At 38.7% G+C, this 18,511-nt stretch overlaps 1 protein-coding gene across 5 annotated transcripts in view; it reads right to left on the reverse strand.

Annotated features, from left to right (window-relative positions):
• PLEKHH2 (pleckstrin homology, MyTH4 and FERM domain containing H2) overlaps positions 1-18,511 on the reverse strand; it is a 130,145-nt gene that overhangs the window by 75,520 nt on the left and 36,114 nt on the right. For 3 of the 5 annotated variants that reach the window (XR_010136310.1, XM_063713714.1, XM_054547602.2), the window contains exons 3-4: positions 18,071-18,133; positions 1,474-1,623 (exon numbers count right to left, since the gene is read on the reverse strand). Coding sequence is in view for 4 of the 5 variants with exons in the window: in XM_063713714.1 (XP_063569784.1) it covers positions 1,474-1,623; positions 18,071-18,133 (213 nt within the window). In the remaining variant the exon portion in view is untranslated. Of the gene's footprint in view, positions 1-1,473; positions 1,624-8,502; positions 8,775-18,070; positions 18,134-18,511 lie in introns of those variants that run through there. The other 2 variants (XM_054547605.1, XM_054547604.2) reach the window with 2 other exon arrangements.

The following is an 18,511-nucleotide window of genomic DNA, read 5'->3' on the forward strand; positions in this document are numbered from 1 at the left end:
GGAAATGGTCTAGGATTTAGGGGTCAACCACGTTGGGGAGAAGAGAATAAGACTCTCCTTAGGGGCATGGCTTTTTTTTCCCCCTCAAATACTAGCTTTCAAAGATCCAAGAAAAATAAACCTAGTGAAATTCTAGCTCTCATTTACCAGCCTTAAAATCTGGTTATGGTCACAAAACTACTGAGAATGTGTTTACCAAATAAATCACAATAGGCAGGGTCTAGGGGTGGTAGAAAGCTGAAAACCACTGACCTAAAGAAACACTGGTCTTTATCAAGAAATGGGAAAAAAATGCTGAAAATAAACAACACATTTAACAAAATGATTTCATAGTGGTCATATCTAAATGATGTTAAGTGACCATTAAGTACATAACCCCAATGCAATTTTTTCCTTTTTTTTTTTTGAGACGGAGTCTCGCTCTGTCACCCAGGCTGGAATACAGTGGCGCAATCTCGGCTCACTGCAAGCTCTGCCTCCCGGGTTCACGCCATTCTCCTGCCTCAGCCTCCCAAGTAGCTGGGACTACAGGCGCCCGCCACCACTCCTGGATAATTTTTTGTACTTTTAGTAGAGACGGGGTTTCACCATGTTAGCCAGGATGGTCTTGATCTCCTGACCTCGTGATCCGCCTGCCTCAGCCTCCCAAAGTGCTGGGATTACAGGTGTGACTAATACATTTTTTAAACTAGGTTACTTGATTCCAATAAAGTGGTTCAAAAATGGTGTACACATTTCTAAGCAGAAGGATTGGCATCAAATATAAATATTTAAAATGTAATGTTCTATAAACATTTCCAACATTCTAACAATCTGAAGCAAAGATTGGTTGCAAACAATTTACGGACATACCTACTGATAACCAAATGTTCCAACTTAAACACTACATTTAAACTCTAACGTCTGGCTGGGCACAGTGGCTTGTGCCTGTAATCCCAGCAGGTTGGGAGGCTGAGATGGGCGGATCACCTGAGGTCAGGAGTTCAAGACCAGCCTGGCCAACATGGCAAAACCCTGTCTCTTCTTAAAAAAAATACAAAAATTAGCTGGGTGTCGTGGTGTATGCCCGTAGTCCCAGCTACTCGGGAGGCTGAGGCACAAGAATCACTTGAACCTGTTGGTTGGGGGTGGAGTTGCAGAGGTTGCGGTGAGCTGAGATCGAGCCGCTGCACTCCAGCCTGGGTGACAGAGGGAGACTCTGTCTCAAATAAATAAATAAACTCAAATGTTTGAATATTAACGAGCATTCTCACATCCAAAAAGTGTTAGATCTTGCCTTGGAATCACTCTGAACTTAAAGGAATGCCATTTTACTTGCACCTTTCACCAATAAATGTGATGCAATCCTATGGGTTGACCGAATAAGCAATATTTCTCCCCAAATATAGAAATTTAGACTCTCTCTTTTTAATCTTTGTGATTATGCACAAATGAGTGCACACACTTAGAACTCTTTATCAAATTCTTCCTAACCTGCTCTTCAAGTTGCAATTCCAAGTTTTGAATGATGTCATCTTTTTCCTGTATTAGTGACTCCAGATCTTGACACTTATTATATAATCTTGTCTCTGATTCACTGGTTTGAATATTAGCTGCTTTTAATTTATCTTCCATAACTTGTACCTAAATTCAAAGGATAAAATATTAAAATTGTGTGTGTACTCAGGTTATCACAGTATTAAACCTAGAATTTTACCTTAATATTATGTAGATTCCTAAAAGACTTCAAAAAGGAAAATATTAAACAGCAAGGTTTAATGTATTTAATGATTATAAAGTCTGAAGCCTATTTCACCAAGTGGTGTTACCTTGGAGGTACATACAAACATAAGAAATTCTCAGAATATTGCTATCATATAAAGTAATGTACATGTTTCCTAGAGTGATGACAATATGCAAAGTGTTTATATGAGTATAGAAACAGAAAGTTTCCAGCCCTCATTTTTTCATATTTTAAACAAAGAGTATACATTAAGACAGGTGAGTGGTGAGATGAGACCCAGACTGGATGGCCTGGTATAATAATGTATTATGGGAAAAAACTTGAACTTAGGTGAAAAAGAAACATATACACAATGGAAAGGGGGGGTGGGGAAACAACCTTAAAGCCCCAAATGATGGAATCATAAAAAATAAAAATGTATTAGAGTCTAGATATAGGTAGGAGAGTGCACTCAATGAGTGCACTCAATGAGGGCTTCTTGATTCCTTCATTTAACAAATATTCACTGAAAACCTGCCAAGTGCCTGGCTTATTCCAGGCCCTGAGAAAGCATCAGCAAATAAACTAGACCCCCCAATCTCTGCCTGCATAGAAGTTACATTCTAGGCCTGGCACAGTGGCTCACACCTGTAATCCCAGCACTTTGGGAGGCCGAGGCAGGCAGATAGCTTGAGTCCAGGAGTTCAAGAAATTAATTCTAGTGGGTAAGAGAGATCACAAATATAACAAATATGTTTTTTTAAAAAAAGAACAGTACTTTACATTACTCAGGTGATAATGATAGAGGCAGGAGGCAGACAAATGCCTAGGCAGATGGGGCAGGTCCCCGGTGAAATCCAACCTTCAAGCTGGAAACAGTCCCCAGTAAATCTTTGAACCAGATTGAGAACCTGCCTTCCTGTTTGGCACACTTTCTTTCGATTGATCCCCATCCTTCACCTATTTTACATATACCTACCCTTTCCTAATTGGTTTTCTACACTATCATGCCCACTTTTGAGTGATATCTTTACTTTAACCTTTTTTGCATACTCACAAGCCAATCAGCACGCACTCCCTATTCTGAGCCCATAAAAAGCCCCGGGCTCAGCCATATTGGGAATTCTCCTGCGTCGGGTGGGGGGATCACCCCCCGCGTCCCCTCTCCACTAAAAGCTGTTTCATCGTGCAATAAAACTTCCTGCCTTGCTCATTCTTTGAGTGTTGGTGCGACTACTTCTTCCTGGTCGTGAGACAAGAACCCAGATCTAGCTGAGCTAAGAAGCAAAAAATCCTGCATAAATAAGGGTAATGAGAAAAGAACAGAACAGGGTAAAAGAAGACTGAGTGTGTGGCTGGAGGTTGAGTGGTGCTGCAAGTTTAATATCTAAGACAGATGGGTCCTGCTTGGATATTCTGTGAAACACATCCAGGCATATAAAATCTCGGAAAGGCATATCTGTGTATTGTGTTTACCAACCTACATGGATTATATAAGTCTATTCAACTCATAGTAAAGTTTAGATTTTCCTATCGCCACCTTTTAGTTGTCACTTTTCTCTCCTTTAGTTCTCACTTTGACTCACAAACTTGATCCTTGATTGTAGATGGTCTAGTTGATTGGATGCCTCAGCAGAAACTTCACAAGGAGATCCAAATAACAGATGTTTGAGATGTTAATTGTAGTAAGAAGGAAAATAAAGTATTGGGTACTGTATACAATATTAAGACTTTCATTCTATATACTCCAAATAGGTAAGAATATAATTTTAGCAATGTTTCAGATTATAGGGGCAAAGAGAAAAAAATAATGTGAAAGCATTTGAGAAATCAAAGATGACAGTTAAGATGAAAACCTGAAATTATTAAAAACACTTCTGAAAAGTCACAATGAATCCTTACTTAAAGCTAAAAAATATTTGACTAATGAGGGTTCTCTCCTGAAAAGGTATAAAGGTTAGTTTGGATTTATTTTTTTTAACCATGAATGCCAGGTTTCATCTGTGGGTTCACTGCATAAACATAAATCAACTCAGATGCCAAAACTATTCTATTTAAATACCAACCACATGGCTGGAAACTAGGAAAATAAAAGCAGATCAAAAAAAAAAAAAAGTAGAAGAAGAAGAAAAATGTATTCCACTATCCAAATGACAATTTAAGTTACCTTAGATTCTAAGAAATATAGTGGGCTTTCTGCATGAGCTGAAGGACAAAGATCTGTATCAAGGACAAAGGTCTGCATCAGAAATGATGTCATGCAAAACTGCCCAAGCAGGACAGACAGCTGGACAGTAATCTTAAGATGGTATAGCTATAGCCAGTTCCACATACGGCATTCTGTAGCTGAGGAAGCAGGGAGAGAGGAGCAGAGCCCAAGTCCAAAATGATAGTTCTCCTCTGGGCACAGAGTAATAGAAGTAACCCTCAAGAAAAACAAAAGTAACTGAGTAAGAATAAAAATAAACACTACCAGACCTACATCTAGTGTCCCTTTATTAAGTTAAAGAAAGCCACCCTACGGACATTGAGTTGCCACATAAAATAGTCCTATTATTGCTTAGGAAAGGTCTCTAGACCTGAAAAACTATGGTTTGGAACTACTCTTTTACCCTGAATAACACATTCAATTTGGAAGTTGTTACTATATGAATGAATGCTACAGAGCTCCTTGGATGCATCCTTGCTGTCTGAAGCTCTTTAATTCCACCATTACTTTTAGACAAACAATCTTCCTAGGCAAGAAAAATATTGGCAAAAGGGGCAAAATCTCTTAGAGAAAGAGACCACAAAGTAGTTAGAAGCAACCTACTTACCAACTGGTCCTATTAAGACCAAGTTCTGTAGACAGGATTCAGCCTTTCTTGGTAATTAATATGAATAAGAGGTCTACAGAAAAGCTAAGAGGTCCACAGAAAAGCCAAGATGCCTTTTAAAACATCTCACCACAACCATATGGAAAATAGCTCACTTGTTTTTCCATTCATTTAACCAGAACCGTTTAAGAATTTTAACTACTCAGAGACTGGCCAATAACAAACTCCTGTGAATTCAAATTGGTTGTTAAATAAACCCTCACAAATGTGTATACACAGATAGCCTCCAGTGTGGAATGCTTCGTGTTTTTAGGCTACTTTGCTTCTTTACTTCTAGGAGAGCCTCTGATTGTATCCACCCACCTCAGCACACTCCTCACCCACTTCCCCCAAACCTTCTTGATCCCAAGGTCCCTAAATTCCTGTTCAGCAAAGGGTTAACTCAGTAGACTTGGGGTGTATAGATCCTCCACATTCCAAAGAAAGGACTGGTCCTTCACTGGCTCTTGGGAGACAATCTCTGATGCCCTGGAATATCTTGACTGTTAAGTCTGCCTTTGTATTAATATAGCTGAGATCTTGGGCCACAGCACATAGTTTATGCTAATGGTGTGACTTATGGTGAGTGCCTGTTTTTGTGTTTGCCTGGGGCCCTGGGCCAAAATATATCAGTCTGATCTCTGGGTGGGCTGGAGACTGACTAAGATCAGTCAGGTGGATATTTCAGGCCTACATGACTGACCTCTAATAAAAATCCTTGACACCAAGGCTTGAGTAAGCTTATTTGTTGGCAATATTTCATACATGTTGTCACACATTGATGGGAGGATTAAGTGCATCCCTGTGCAACTCCACAGCAGAAAGACAACTGGAAGCTCATACCTGATTTCTCCTGGACACCACTCTATGTGCTCTTTTCCTTTGTTGATTTTAATCTGTATCTTTTCACTGTAATAAACAGTGACCATGAGCAGAACAGCTTTTCTGGGTCCCATGAGTTATTCTAGCAAATCACTGAACCAAGAGTACTGTTGGGGATCCCAATACAGCTTCCAGGGCTATTTTCCATAGGAGAAAGCAGGATCTGCAAATATTACTCCCATTGTAATTATTCATATCACTATTTCCTTCTTCCCATTTCTAACCTCATTCCTGTCCACTATACATAATCAAGATGTGACTGTATTTTTAATAGGGGGTTGAAAGTTTCTATTTCTATATATAAATTGCTGTGGCATGACAAAGATTCCTGATTGTTTCCAAATAGAATGACAAAAGAAATTGTTTAGAGTATTTTAAATCCCAGACTACTTTCCAGTTACTTAAAATTTACTTGTTGATTTGTTTAGATTTGTTTAGATTGTTTAGATTCATACAATAACAACTTCCTTATAGATTCTGGATATTAGACCGTTGTTGGATGCATAGTTGGTGAATATTTTCTCCCATTCTGTAGGCTATATGTTTACTCTGTTGATAGTTTCTCTTGCTGTGCAGAAGCTATGGGCAAAGGACATGAACAGACACTTCTCAAAAGAAGACACAGGCTGGGTGTGGTGGCTCATGCCTGTAGTCCCAACACTTTGGGAGGACGAGGAGGGAGGACAGCTTGAGCCCAGGAGTTTGAGACCAGCCTGGGCAAAAGAGTGAGAACGCATCTCTACAAAAAAATTTGTAAAATATTAGCTGAGTGTAGTGGCACATGCCTCTGGTCCCAGCTACTCAAAAGGCCGAAGTGGGAGAATCACTTGAGCCTGGGAGGTCAAGGCTGCAGAGAGCCATGATCATGCTGCTGCACTCCAGCCTGGGCAACAGAGAAAGACCCTGTCTTGAAAAAAAAATAAATAAATAAAACAAAAGAAGATATACAAGCAGCCAAGAAACATAAGAAAAAATGCTCATCATTGCTAATCATCAGAGAAATGCAAATCAAACAATAATGAGATACCATTTCACACCAATCAGAATGACTATTATTAAAAAATTAAAAAATAACAGATGCTGGCAATGCTGTGGAGAAATGGGAACACTTATACACTGTTGGTGGGAATGTAAATTAGTTCAGCCACTATAAAAAGCAGTCAGAGGTTTCTCAAAGAAACAGAAGTACCATTTGACCCAGCAATCTAGTTACTGGGTATATAGTCAAAGGAAAATAAATCATTCTACCAAAAAAGACACATGCACTTCTATGTTTATCAGAGTGCAATTCACAATAGCAAAGACATGGAATCAACCAAGGTGCCTATCAATGGTGAGTTAGAAAAAGAAAATGTGGTATATATACACCAGGGAATACTACACTGCCATAAAAAAGAATGAGATCAGGTCCTTTGTAGCAACATGGATGCAATTGGAGGTCATTATCCTAAGAGAATTAATGCAGGAACTGAAAACTAAATACCACATGCTCTCACTTATAAGTGGGAGCTAAACATTAAATACACAAGGGCATAAAGATGGGAACAACAGACACTGAGGACTATGAGACAGGGAGCAAGAGATGCGGACACGGGCTGAAAAACTATTGGGTACTATGTTCACTGCCTGGGAGATAGAATCATCCATATCCCAAACCTCAGCATCATGCAATATAACCATGTAGCGAACCTGCATATGTACCCTCTGAGTGTAAAATAACAGTTAAAATTATTTTTAAATATATATATATATGAGAAGGGGGGACATGGCCAGATATAAGGCTGTAAATAAGGAGAGGAACACACGGATCTTTGCACGTCATGCTACACTACTTGGATGGGATCTCATAAGAAAGGGAAGGCCATATGTTTATAAAATATCTTTTTAAAGCTTCTCAGAAAACTTGAACTCAAGAATGTGTCAAAATTTACTGACATGTTATCAGGGAAATCAGCAAGTTGATTATAATTTTTATATGTTTACTGCAAATTAATTAATCATTCTAATCACATTTACAACACAATTATTTTGGCATAGTACTCCATGATTATAAAGTAGGATTCTTCTTGCAGAAGTTGAAAAGCAAGATCACTAAATAATTTGCTTTTCATATAATGAAGGGTGGGCCTCATATAGCAAAGGATTGCAATGTAATATCCATTACAAGGTCATGGATATTAGAATGACTGAGCAGTATTGATTTATTAAGAGTCAAAAATGACTTCAGGCCAGGCACAGTGGCTCACGCCTGTAATTCCAACACTTTAGGGGGCCAAGGTAGGCGGATCACCTGAGGTCAGGAGTTTGAGACCAGCCTGACCAACATGATGAAACACCGTCTCTACTATAAATACAAAAATTAGCCAGGCGTGGTGGCATGTGCCTGTATTCCCAGCTACTCGGGAGGTGGAGGCAGGAGAAATGCTTGAACCCAGGAGGCAGAGGTTGCAGTGAGCCAAGATCATGCCACTGCACTCCAGCCTGGGCCACAGAGCAAGACTCAGTCTCAAAAAAAAAAAAAAAAGAAGAAGAAGAAGAAGGAGAAGGAGAAGGAGGAGAAGGAGAAGAAGGAGAAGAAGGAGAAGAAGAAGAAGAAGAAAAAGGAGGAGGAGGAGGAGGAGGAAGGAGGAAGAAGGAGGAAGGAGGAAGAAGGAGGAAGGAGGAAGAAGGAGGAAGAAGAAGAGAAAGAGGAGGAGGAAGAAGAGGAAGAGGAAGAAGAAGGAGAAGGAGGAGGAGGAGTAGGAAGGAGGAAGAAGGAGGAAGAAGAAGAAGTAGAGGAAGAGGAGGAGGAGGACGAGGAGGAAGAAGAGGAAGAAGAGGAAGAGGAAGAAGAAGAAGAAGAGGAGGAGGAGGAAGCAGAACTAACTTTACAGAAAGGGAAGATTAGCTCATGTGTTAGAATGATCAGAGGCAACTTTAAATGTAGCTGCTACCATGCCTGAATCAAACACAGGCAAGGGATCAAGCCCAAAAGGATAAAATAAAAGCACACATACTTTTATAGGGGAATAATCTACCCCTCTTTGGTTAGCATAAATAAATGTAATATATTAAGGTATTCACCTAATCAGATACTTGGGAATGAATCCCATATGTCAGTATTTTCCAAATATGCTCTTTGCTGCTTTTCTATCTCACAGGAGTACTCATAAGTAGAACTGGGTTGATTTGATCATATTGCTTTCAAAACTTGTGAACAACAACAATAAAGATGCACTAGGGCCAGGCATGGTGGCTCATGCCAGTAATCCCATCACTTTGGGAGGCTGAGGCTGGAGGATTGCTTGAGCTGACAAGTTCGAGATGAATCTGGGCAATATGGAGAGACATCATCTCTACAAAAAAAAAAAAAAAAAGGTTAAAAAAAATTAACTGGGTGTGGTGACACATGCCTGCAGCCCTAGCTACTCCAGAGGCTGAGGTGGGAGGATTGCTTGAGCACAGGAAACAGAAGTTGCAGTGAGCTGAGATCGCACCACTGCACTCCAGCCTGGATGACAGAGTAAGACCCTGTCTCAAAAGACAAACAAACAAAAAAAAGATGTACTAGAACATTGAGTATAAAGATCACCAAGATTTATCTGGCAATAAAATATTTATCTGTGACTTTTTTTTCTGCAGACAATTTAGTTAATTGTTACAGAAGTAATGCCATTCATTGATAAACAAAGAGAAAAATGTACAAAGCTAAACTATAGAGTTGACCTGGTTTTAGCTGAGTACTGCTTTTAGTGGCGAAATATTCCTTTTTGGTTAAGATAAATACAGTTGTTTGAGTCTTAGGACATGGTTCAATGAGAAATGGCAAGCTGATTTAAGCAACATAAACATCAGATAGGCCACAGTCCCACGGAAATTGTTAAAGATAGCAAAGGATTCCGTTACTCTTAAGTTATTAACACTTAGTCCTGCAAAGGCCAAAAAAGGTGACATCATCAGTGCATGAGAATTCATCTGCTCTCTGTATTTCCTGTCGATTTTTAGATTATGAGGTAATATAAAGAAAAAAAGTCCTTCTGAAGTATAACAAAATATGCACTAAATAAATTTAAAGTGTTGTGACAAAAAGAAATGCCTACAGGTTTTGCTAACTCATGGAAACTCTGAGAGATTTGTAATTCTCTCTCTATTTTTTTTTCTTTTTTTTTTTTTTTTTTTTGGTAATGGGAGTAGCAGTATGTCTAAAATAACCAATCCTGGTGTATTTTTGCTTAAAGATATAGCACATAGAATTAAATAACTTTATACCCGACATCCTCAAAGAACAACTTCAAAGGAGAGAAGTCCTTCCTGTCAAACTTACCAAGACCAGTGGTTGGCCCCGATGGCAACAAACCTCTGTGGTTTGCTTCCCTTGAATCGGGAACAAGGATCCTTTTTTAAAGAATCCTCACTGGATCTCGTAAGACCCAAGGAATCGGGGCGGGGCAGGGGTCGGCGGGGGGTGGGGGGTATAGATAGTTGAAAATCACAAATAAAAAATACTTAATTTAGTTTAATTTTCAAAAACAAAGAAATTTGCCACGTATTATGAATTAAGAATTTTAAATTAAGGCAAAACAAAACCATCCTCAATTTCTTTCTCTTTTTCCCATAATATGGGCAGTTAAAGGAGAGAAAGGAAGGGAAGGGAAAGATAGGGAAGAACAGATAGATTACATGTAGAGACATACAGAGACAGCCAGGGTACAGAGGTAAAGAAAGATGCTACTAGGAAGGCCAAAGTCAGAAAACACAAGACAATGAAGGAAAAAGAAGGGAAGGGAAAGGAAGGGGAAAAGAAGAGAAGGAGAAAAGAAGGAAAGGGAAGGGGAGGGGAGGGGAGGAGAGGGGAGGAGGATGTACTAGAACATTAAGTATAAAGATCACCAAGATTTATCTGGCAAATGTGTGACTTTTTTTCTGCAGACAACTTCATTAATTGTTACAGAAGTGATGCCATTCATTAATATACAAAGAGAAAAATGTACAAAGCTAAAGTATAGAGTTGAGCTGGTTTCAGCTGAGTACTGCTTTTAGTGGTGAAAGTCAGACAGGCAGACAAGCCAACAAATGTGTGCTGCAAGGCATGTGGCTGAACAGCAACAGGCATATACGGCTCAGTACACCTCTGCAGAAAAAGACTAAAACATCTGGTATGGAGTGACAGAGAATGCTGTAAGCATTCTGAAAGTGTCTTTCACAGAATTTAAGTAGGCTTTTTATGATTTTACTGTTAAGTATTGCCTTTGTAGAGATGTAAGTGGGAATATCACTACTTGGTACTATCAGCCAAAGAATATTAAAATACAGGCACAGCATAGATCCTTACATTACTAATCGTACTTCTACCACCACCACCATTTACTGAGGGCTGACTGCATGCCAGGCACTTTACTTAAATCAGTCAATCTTCAAATGGCTAAATAGCACTTCTATGTGGCAGGAAGTATTCCAAGCACTTTACTCATAGTAACTATTCAATCTCCCCCAAATCCTATGAGCTAGGTATTAGATAGTACTACATTGTACAGATAGGAAGCTGAGGCCCAAGTTGAAAAGGTGGTAAGAGATGGAGACAGACTTTGAACCCAGACAGTTTGGCTCAAGTCTGTGTTCTTAATCACTGTGTTGTACACCTCTACACAATATGCAGAGACTGTGGGCTCTGCAAATATTAGCTCTTTTCCATAAGTGACACAACTAAGACTCAAAGAAACTAAGAAGCTTTTTCAGTCAACTAAGTGGGAGAGTTTGGATTTAAATCCAGCTAAAATTTTAAGTTTGTTCCCAAGGCAGAGAAACGTGAATTCACCTTGATTTCTCTTTGGCTGTACAGACTTTACCTGTCAAACGGGTTTCATATTCCTCTCCTGTCTTCACCCTTCCCCTTCAAAAAAGAAAAAAGAAGAGGAGGTAGAGGAGATCGAATGGGGGAGGAGAAGGAGGAAGAGGAGAAAAAAAATCAACAACAAAAAATTTTTTAAAAGGCCAATTTTGCAGTTCACGCCTGTAATTTCAACACTTTGGGAGGCTGAGACAGGAGGATTACTTGAGCCCAGGAGTTTGAGACCAGCCCTGGCAACAGTGAGGCCCCATCTCTACAAACAATTTAAAATTAGCTGGGTGTGGTGGCACATAACTGTAGTCCCAGCTACTTGGGAGGCTGAGGCAGGAGGATTGCTTGAGCTCGGGAAGTTAAGGCTACAATGAGCCATGGTCGCACTACTACACTTTAGCTTGGGCATATAGTGAGACCCCGTCTCAAAAAAAGAAAAATTAACCGCTTATTCCAAACTCTGGACTTTAATTCTATGTGTCTAGAACACCAATGTATGTTAATTGAAATAACTATACTCTAGGAATCCTGGAGAAGAGCTGGGTTAGAATTAACCTTGAAATGTGCCCTGCCCATAATTTTCTTGGCAATTTCTACAATTGTCTTGGATTGGCTTTCTCTCATGTTATATCCTACATTCATCTTCTCATATCTTGGTAAGACTCATTGGGCATTTCACAATAAGAAAAACTTGTTTATTTTTCTAGGCAGGGATCATTATTAGATGTCAAAAGAATTCTGATCAAGATAGATTCAAACTGTGGAAATGATATCGTTTGTGTATTTAATGTTTAGCTCCCACTTATAAGTGAGAGCATGTGGTATTTAGTTTTCAGTTCCTGCATTAATTCTCATAGGATAATGACCTCCAATTGCATCCATGTTGCTACAAAGGACCTGATCTCATTCTTTTTTATGGCAGTGTAGTATTCCCTGGTGTATATGTACCACATTTTCTTTATCTAACTCACCATTGATGGGCATCTTGGTTGATTCCATGTCTTTGCTATTGTGAATTGCACTCTGATAAACATAGAAGTGCATGTGTCTTTTTTGGTAGAATAATTTGTTTGTTTTCAGCTTAGGACCGTTAATGAATAAAGTTGCTTCACATGTCCATAAACCTATATTTTGGTGGATATGTGCTCCTATTTCTCTTGGTATACACCTAGGAGTAGAATTGCTGGGTCATATGCTGGCAAATGTTTACTTTAGTAGATGTTGCCAAACAGCTTTCCAGAGGGAATAAATGTCCAAAGTTGCATTCCTACTGGAAGTGTATGGAAATTCCAGTTGCTCCATCTCCTTGCCAACGCTTCATTGTTGTTCTTTCAATTTTAGCCATTCTGGCTAAGTTATTGTTGAAAAGAATGCTAACTGAAAAGTCATGAAGAAACCCTAATGCATATCACTAAGTGAAAATAAAGCCAATCTGAAAAGGCTATATACTGTCTGATTCTAACTATACGACATTCTGGAAAAGACAAAACAATTAAATCAGTGAAAACATCAGTGGTTTCCAGGGACTTAAGAGGAGGGAAGGATTGAATAGGTAGAGCACAGGAGACATTAAGAGCAGTGAAAGTATCCTATATGATACTATAGAAGAGGATACACGGCATTACACATTTGTCAAAATCCAGAGAACATAAAACAGCAAGAGTAAACACTAATGTAAACTATGGGATTTGGGTAACAATGATGTGTCAGTGTTGGTTCATCAGTTGTAATAAATGTACCACTCTGGTGTTGGATGCTGATGGTGAAGAAAGCTTGAATGTGTGTTGGAGGGGAGAGGATATATGAAAGCTCTGTACTTCATACACTGTCAATTTTGCTGTAAATCTAAAACTGCTCTAAAAATTAAAGTCTGTTTTTAAAAAAGCAATAACCTCACTGATGAAATCATTGATTTAAACAAGGTAAACAATGGCTGCTAATATCACCAAAAAAGAGAGAGAGAGAGAGATAACTAGACATTATTATATACCTCCTGGTGGAGGTCAACAATATCACCCAAGAAGTAGTCTTGAAAAGAGAGAAGAAAAAAAGTCAAATTTTTAGATCTAACTATATTTTACAGGAAATATAGGGGTAGAGGAGCTTGTTAAATCACATCATAGGTATGCAATTGGCAAACTCCAGAATGTGGAAAGCTTTAGAGAACAAATTAACCCATACAAATAAATTGAAAGAAAAAAGGGCAAAAGACCCTATAAATTAAAAGAGTTTAAGAATCAAATGAAATGTGTCAATCTGGTTTAGATCCCAATTGAACAAACCAACTATTAAAAACAAAAAAAAGAGGGCCGGGCGAGGTGGCTCACACCTGTAACCCCAGCACTCTGGGAGGCCAAGGTGGGCGGATCACCTGAAATTGGGAGTTCGAGACCAGCCTGACCAACATAGAGAAACCCCATCTCTACTAAAAATACAAAATGAGCTAGGCATGGGTGCCTGTAATCCCAGCTACTCAGGAGGCTGAGGCAGGAGAATGGCTTGAACCTGGGAGGCGGAAGTTGCAGTGAGCCGAGATCGTGCCATTGCACTCCAGCCTGGGCAACAAGAGCAAAACTCCATCTCAAAAAAAAAAAAAAAGGGGGATATATAAATAAAAGAATTAAAAAGGGGTACTCAAACAAATATATGTATGTTCTTAACAGCACTAGTCACAATAGTCAAAAGATGAAAAGGTAGAATAGGTAGGGCACAGGAGACATTGAGGGCAGTGAAAGTCCATAAAAAGACAATGTCCATAAAAGGACAAATGGATAAACAAATGTTGTGTGTGTGTATACATATATATGGAACATTATTCAGCCATAATGAGGAATAAAGCACGATACATGCTACAACATGGATAAATATCAAAAACATTCTGCTAAATGAAAGAAGCCAGACACAAAAGATCACATAGTATATAAATCCATTTATATGAAATATCCAGAATAGGTAAATCCATAGCAACAGAAAGCAGACTGGTGGTTGCCAGGGGCTAGTGGGAGGGGAAATGGGACTAAATGCTTAACGAATATGGTTTCCTTTTGAGATGAGTTTGCTTTCGACATTTTGGAACTACATAGAGGTGATGATTGTACACAACACTGAACTGTTCATTTTAAAATGTTAATTTTGGCCGGGCACGGTGGCTCACGCCTGTAATCCCAGCACTTTGGGAGGCCAAGGTGGGCAAATCACAAGGTCAGGAGTTCGAGACCAGCCTGGCCAACATGGTGAAACCCCATCTCTCTAAAAATACAAAAAATTAGCCAGGCGTGGTGGTGGGTGCCTATAGTCCCAGCTATTCGGGAGGCTGAGGCAGGAGAATCGCTTGAACTCAGGAGGTGGAGGTGGCAGTGAGCTGAGATCGCACCACTGCACTCCAGCCCAGGTGACAGAGTGAGACTGTCTCAAAAAAAAAGTTAATTTTATGTTATGTGAATTCCACTTTGATTAAAGAACAAAACACAGAAGCAATTATTAGCTATTTGGAAAAATTTGAATACTGACTAGATCTTTGATATACTGAAGAATTATTGGTAATTTTTTGGTGTGATGATGGTATTGTGGTTATGATTTTTAAGAGTGTTTGGTTTTAGATTAGTATAGTATATAATAATGGATGAAACTATACCATGTCTGGGATTTGCTTCTAAATAGTCCAGTGTGAGGGGGCAGGGGAAGTGAGTGGAGGTACAGATGAGCCATGACTTGACTAATTGTTGAAGTGGGTGATGGGGGTTCACTATACTATTTTCTCTACTCTTGTATGTGCTTAAAGTCTTGCCTAATAAAGTTGTAAGATTTCCTTTTCAAGCATAATTAAGAAAATCAAAGATTAGGCTACATTGGGTTTATTTAGAAATCTATTAGGCACTTACTCTACCCTATAAAATTAAATCTTTCATGTATCTGCTGAACCTAAAATAAAAATTGAGGGTGATGGGGCCTGGTGGGGAGAGGGTCCAGAGTAGGCTCTCAGACCCAAAACTGAATGGGGTGTCTGGGGCATCAGGGAGCTCCCTTGCCTGGCCCTCAGTGGCCTGATGAAGTAAGAGGGTTTGGTTGAGTGATTCAGATCTGGTCACTACAGCAGGAGAACAAAAATGCATATTGTGTCACATCATGTACAGCTCCAAAAAGAGGCACTAGTCATGAGTGCCGAAGGTGCGGGGCCACAGAAGTGGGTCTTTCTGCATATGCAAAGCACATTTCTGGCCAGCTGCACAAAGATAACGTTGATGCCCAGGAAAGAGAAGATGATGGAAAATGAGAGGAAGAGGAAGAAGATTATTTTGACAAGGAACTCATTCAATTAATAAAACAAAGGAAAGAACAAAGTCTACAAGAACCTTCCAGTAGCAACCAAGAAGTAAATTCTGATGACAGGTGACCCCAATGGAGCTGAGAACACCAAATTCCTCACCAACACAGACAGACTTACAGTCAGCCAGCATGGCATCACCCTGGACCTCCACAGGAGGATTGTAATTGGAAAAAAGATCGCTTTAATAATACATGGAGAAACAGCTTTCTGCATTCTTTGAGGAATAGTGGTGAACCAAAAGGATGTTCTGAGGGGCATTAGGGTGTTGCAGGAGACTCCTTGACTTGGTTTCACAACCATAGTAATTCTGGAGTTGGTTGGCATTCAAATAGTGGAACAGTAGATTGGAATCATAATGGTCAGGAAGGAATTCCAGTTGGCATTCTGAGGGAACAGGTGGCTTTTCCAGTTGGCATATGAACAACAGTAACGGAAACTAGAAATCCAGTGTATGCAGTAAAAATAATTGCAACTAAAGTGGTCCTGGACATAAATTTCAACCAGGCAGAAACAGAAATTCTAATTGTCAAATGGAAGATGTGACTATGCTATGGAACAAGAAATCAAATAAGTCAAGCAAATACAATCAAGAGAGATATAATTGGTAGTGGCAAGAAAATGAGAAACTTGGAATGAGAAACTTCGTACAGCTGCCACATATAGAGGTCCTTCTGAAAGATTTACAAGTGATAAATTTCCTTCAGAAGGCTTACTTGACTTAAATTTTGAGCAGCCAGAAAGCCAAACCACTAAAGAAACAGACACTGCAACTTCCAGAATTAGTGGAAAGAACGGCAATGCAGCAAGGGGGAAAGCCTTGTTGCCAGGCTCCTTACCCTTCTAAAATAAAAATTAAAAAGGAAAAAGATTTGGTAGTACTCAAGTTGAAGGAAGGAAATATGACAAACTTAGAGGAAGCATAAGGAATTTCATATGCACTTCTTAGGAGAAATAATTTTGTATTTAAGCCTTTTTTTCTTTTGTTTTTAGTTGATACATAATAATTGTACATATTTATGAGATACAGAGGGATATTTCCATGTGTGTATACAATGTGTAATGATCAAATCAAGGTAATTAGCATGTCCAGCACCTCAAACATTTACTATTTATTTGTGTTGTGAACATTCAAAATCCTCTCTTCTAGCTTTACGAAAATATAGAAAGCTGGCTCTTTAAGCTTTTTGTAAATATGCAATAAATTATAGTTAACCATATTACTCCATAGCACTGCAGAACACCAGAACTCACTGGAACTCATTGATTAAACTGAATATGACTGAGGTCTTTTCATGAAATGAGAAGCTATGGATTTAGAATCGTTAAACTTTAAGGCTGGGTGGGCCCATCTAAACTCATCATTTTACTGCTCGTTTTACTGCTGGCAAGGCCCAGAAAGGGTTATGTGACTTATCAAAACATCTTTTAAAAATAATAAAAGTTGTCTGAGCACAGTGAGCTCACACCTGTAATCCCAACACTTTGGGACACTGAGCATCACTTGAAGCCAGGAGTTCAAGATCATCCTGGACAACATAGTGAGACCCTGTCATTACAAAATTTAAAAATTTTAATAAATAAAAGTTATATTAAAAAACTCAAAGTATGAAAATATAGGTGGCCAGGCATGATACCTCACACCTGTAATCCCAGCACTTTGGGAGGCCAAGGTGGGCAGATCACCTGAGGTCAGGAGTTTGAGGCCATCCTGGCCAACAAACCCCATCTCTACTAATAATATAAAAATTAGCCGGATGTGGTGGTGCGCACCTGTAATCCCAGTTATTCAGGAGATTGAGGCAGGAGGATCTCTTGAACCCGGGAGGTGGAGGTTTCAGTGAGCCAAGATTGCGCCACTGCACTCCAGCCTGGGCCACAGAGCAAGATTCCGTCTCAAAAAAAAAAAAAAAAAAAAAAAATAGGGGAAAACATCATTCCTGATTCCATAATTCAAACTATTTTAAACATTTGTTAAAATTTTGGGGTGTTTCCTCTCAGCCTTTTTTTTAACTCTGAGATTTGACTTTTCCTAATATAACTCTAAGCATTTTAACATATTAATGCATATCCTTAGAAACAATTATTTTCATGGTTGTCTAATATTTCATGGAGTTGATAGAGTTTACTTTTTCATTCTTCTATAATATGGCATTCATATTATTTCCAACTCTTTATAACTACAAATAAAGCCGCTATGAATATATTTATATACAAAACTTAAATATAATTAGTATTACCATAAAAGTCATATTTGATTTTTCTCAGAAGTAAGATAAAACTTCCTAATGGAAGCCTTTTTTTCCTTTTGAAAATTTGTTAATGGACAAAATAGAGTAGATTCTCCATTTTCTTTATGGATCAAGCTATGAACAGTCAAAATGATAAGATGTAGAGGCAGGCTGATAATTGCCTTTCCATTATGAGCAAAACAATCTTTATGTGAGTAGTACAGGCAAAAAAAAATTTAAACTAAAATTATACTCTACCTGTTGAAAAGCTTTTTCTGCTTGACGTTCAGCATCAATAACTTGTCTCTCAAGCTGTTGCATCTGTAGAGTGAGGGAAAATATAAATACAAAAATTTATTTTTGAAAAATAAGCCTTTCTGAAAAAGGCTTTAAAAATCTCATAATGTCATCATCAGTTTGGATATTTTAAAATAGTTCACTGGAGATGAGTTAAATACAGTTAGCACATTAAAGGCTCTTTGCATATTTAAAAGTTGATCAAAATGCCAGAGTTTTGATTCTTTTAATACAAGGACTATATATATACCTCAAGAGTATTCATCAATAGAATTTTCTTCAGTGGATTGTAAATTAAAAATTACTGATTAACATATATTAAGAACAAGAAATAAATCTAAGAGGAAAGAAAGGCTTCAAATGTCCTATTTGACGGGTTGATCAAAAAGTCATAATGACATC

Source organism: Pongo abelii, chromosome 12 (genome assembly GCF_028885655.2).
Source record: "Pongo abelii isolate AG06213 chromosome 12, NHGRI_mPonAbe1-v2.0_pri, whole genome shotgun sequence".
In the NCBI taxonomy this organism is placed as follows: Eukaryota; Metazoa; Chordata; class Mammalia; order Primates; family Hominidae; genus Pongo; species Pongo abelii.